We start from the raw sequence: 3,436 nt of genomic DNA, 5'->3' as shown, positions 1-3,436 counted from the left end.
TACTACAGGTTTATCTTCTTCCAAGAACACATACTTTAGATGATCGGGAAATATCTTCAACTCTATCTTCTTCTTCTCAGACGGAACTTCCTTCTCTAGCGTCTCAAATCTGGCTTCTCCCTCAGGAATACTGTCTTGTCGATCCAAGTCTTCCAAGCAAGCCTTTAGATCTTCTTTTTCTTCACTGGTTAGACAGTCTAAAGCATTTACCATTGCTTTCTCCAACTAAGACTGTGGTGTCTCGAGAATACTGACGTCGTCCTTATCTATCTCCTCCATTCTGAAGCACTTCCAACCCTCCTATGGGTACTTCATTGCCTTGAACAGGTCGAAGGTGATCTTCTGATTGTCAATACTCAACTCCAAGTTCCCATTCCCCATATCCACCACACAGTTGGCAGTCAGCATGAAGGGTCTGCCTAAGATGAGGGGAATGTCCGTGTCTTCTTCGATATCAATTATGACAAAGTCCACCGGAAAAGTGAAGTGGTGTAACTTGACTAGGACATCTTCTACCACCCCGTATGGTCTTTTGATCGAGTGGTCTACTGGTTGAAGCGTCATCTTGGTGGGATCTATCTTCAAATTCCCGATTCTTTTACACATTGACAAGGGCATCAGATTGATACTTGCTCCTAGATCAATGAAGGCCTTGTTTACCGCTTCCTTCCCTATGGTGCATGGGATGGTAACACTTCTGGGGTCCTTAAACTTCTTGGGTAGCTTCCTCTGTATTATTGCGCTGCAATTGCCCCCTACCACAATGTTCTCGTTCTCAATGTACTTCCCCTTCTTGGTGAGGATGTCTTTCATAAATTTGGAGTAGAGGGGCATCTGCTGTAAGGCTTCCTCGAATGGCATAATGATCTCCAGCCCTTTGAATATTTCCAAGAAATGTCTGAAGTAACATTCCTTGTTCTTCTTGGTGGGTACCATAGGATATGGGAGATCTTATGGTAGGGCTGGTGGTTCTTCCTTCTTGGCTTCCCTTGTTTTCTGGCTCTTGGTCTTAGGTGGTGATGCCAGCTTCTGTTCTTCTTCTTTGCTTTCTTCTTATGGCATCTCTGTCCTCTCTTCCTCTGGCCGGTCTTCTTCTTCAACCTTACCCTCCTCTTGTGCTCTTCTCTGCCCTCGAGTCAACATTGCCTTGCATTCTTCCTTCGGGTTTTTCTCCATGTTAGCCCCAAAAGTTCTAGTGGGCCGTTCGGCTTTGTCATATGCCAATTGGCCCATTTGAACTTCCAGATTCCGAATGGCTGCATCCGTGCTCTTTTGATGTGATCGTGTCTCCTGGATGAATTGCAGCAGCAGTTCCTCTATATTGGTGGGCTTTTCTTGCTGATTCGGACCTTGGCTAGGGTGCTGGTATGGCGGTTGGTATGGTTGTTGGTTCCTTTGCTCCTTATATTGGTTTCCCTTATTCCTCCAACCTGAACCTTATGTGAAGTTTCTTCCTTGATTGAATCCCACTGGCCCGTGATTGAATCCTGCTGCCCCTTGGTGGAATCCAGATGAGTTCCCCTGGTTGTAACCCTAGAATCCGCGATTCGGTATGCCCATATAGTTTACTTCTCGAGAGGTGTCTTGTTGGCTTACACATTGTCCAGGCTCATGGGTTCCTCCGCATGTGGGGCATCCTTCTACCTACAAAACAGAAGAGTAGGAAGAACTTACCTCTTGTAGTTGTTGAGGCAATTTGCTGAGGGTCTCGGTAAGGGCTTCTATCTGCCTTATCAACAGCTTGTTTTGTGCCAAAGTCGCGTCCTGCGTGTTGAGTTCCAAGAGGCTTCTTTTCGTGGGAACATAAGTACGATCACGAAGGATTGCTTGATTGCTAGCCGCCATATTCTCGATGAGCTCCATCGCTTCTTCGGGAGTCTTCAGTTTGATCTTCCCTCTTGTAGATGCATCTAGTAGCTGTTTCGATTGAGGCCGCAAGCCATCGATGAATATGTTTAGTTGAACTGGCTCGCTGTATCCGTGTGTCGGTGTCTTTCTTAACAATTCGTGGAAACGGTCTAGTGCTTCGCTAAGGGATTCATCTAGGAATTGATGGAAAGAAGAAATCTCCATCTTCCCTTCGACAGTCTTTGACTCTGGGAAGTACTTCTTTAAGAATTTTTCCACTACTTCTTTCCAGGTTCTTAAGTTGTTACCTTTGAAAGAGTGCAACCATCGTTTTGCCTCTCCTGCTAGGGAAAAGGAGAAGAGGTTAAGGCATATCGCATCTTCTGGGACTCCGGCGATTTTGACGGTGTTGCATATTTCTATGTATGAGGCTAGATGAGCATATGGATCTTCGCTTGGAAGACCATGGAAGAGGTTCCCTTGGATTAGCTGAATAAGAGAGTGCGGGTAGAAGATATTGGCTGCTTGAACCTCCGGTCTTGCAATACTTGTGAAGAACTGAGGAGTGGCGGTCTTAGAGAAGTCCTCTAGTGTGACTCTTCGTGCTGGTTTCGCGTCCATTTCAGTATGATTTGGAGAAAGAGGAGGTGAGATGTAACTGCTTCCTTCTGTGTCTTGTTTCCTTCTTCTTCTTGCAGCGTTGTTACGCCGACAAGTAGCTTCAATTTCCAAGTTAATAGGGACAACGTCTCCAGATGCAGTTCTAAGTCGCATAAAAACAAAAAGGCACTACCCGTGCAATTATGGGAGAAAGAAAGAATAGAAGAGAAGAGAAAGAATACTAAAAGAATAAGCCAAGAAAAGAAGAGTTGGGCTTACAAACTGATATAGTATGGCAATTAAGTGCGAAAATAAAATCTCCGGCAACGGCGCCAAAAACTTGTTGAGACTTTGGCAAGTGTACCAAATCGCTCTAAGTAGTAAACCTCAGAAGTCCGAGTATCGTTTCCACAGGGATTTTATTGCAATTTACCGAATACTTTTCAATTTGCAAGTAAAGAACAAATAGTAAAAACAGGAATAGTTGCAAAAGTAAATTGCTATTACTAGATCAAATAGTTTTAGAAAGACAATTAATAGAAATGCCAAGACCGGACAAACCCAATTGGCCTACGATGCATGTAAATATGATATTCATTACCAATGCAATTGTATTAGTTCTACCCACATCTATTAACTTTACTTGCCCCTGATGCCTCACGATGACAAGCTTATTTTAACTACCTATCTCCCAAATGCCTTTGCGAAGATTCAATAATTAAAATGCATTAAGGTTAAGTTCTAGATGTTGCTAAATGCATGGGCATTGAGTTATCATTCTATGCCTAGCAATGCTAACCCGATGATTCTTTCCTTAAGATGTTATATTAGGTGTTACCCTTTCCCAAGCATATAACCCCTAAAACTGATGCATGCATTAATTCTTAAACCCTTATTAGGAAATACCCTCTCCCGAGCGAATAAAACCCAAAAGAAATTCAAGAAATAAATGCAAGAATAAAAGAAAAAAATTAGAACAGAAAAACCT

General features: G+C 43.2%; 1 protein-coding gene across 1 annotated transcript; it reads right to left on the bottom strand.

The window, feature by feature from the left end:
• Positions 1-300: 300 nt before the first annotated feature.
• LOC102661785 (uncharacterized) lies at positions 301-936 on the bottom strand. The gene has a single exon (XM_006577583.1). The coding sequence runs from the start codon at positions 934-936 to the stop codon at positions 301-303; it is 636 nt and encodes a 211-aa protein (XP_006577646.1).
• Between the last annotated feature and the right edge of the window lie 2,500 nt (positions 937-3,436).

Source organism: Glycine max, chromosome 3 (genome assembly GCF_000004515.6).
Source record: "Glycine max cultivar Williams 82 chromosome 3, Glycine_max_v4.0, whole genome shotgun sequence".
Classification (NCBI taxonomy): domain Eukaryota; kingdom Viridiplantae; phylum Streptophyta; class Magnoliopsida; order Fabales; family Fabaceae; genus Glycine; species Glycine max.
The sequence above is the reverse complement of the archived record's forward strand: the minus strand, read 5'-3'. Positions and strand labels throughout refer to the sequence as shown.

Bases quoted from the DNA above. Each gene is read 5' to 3' on its own strand.
- LOC102661785 (XM_006577583.1), bottom strand. From the start codon at position 936: ATGGTACCCACCAAGAAGAACAAGGAATGTTACTTCAGACATTTCTTG.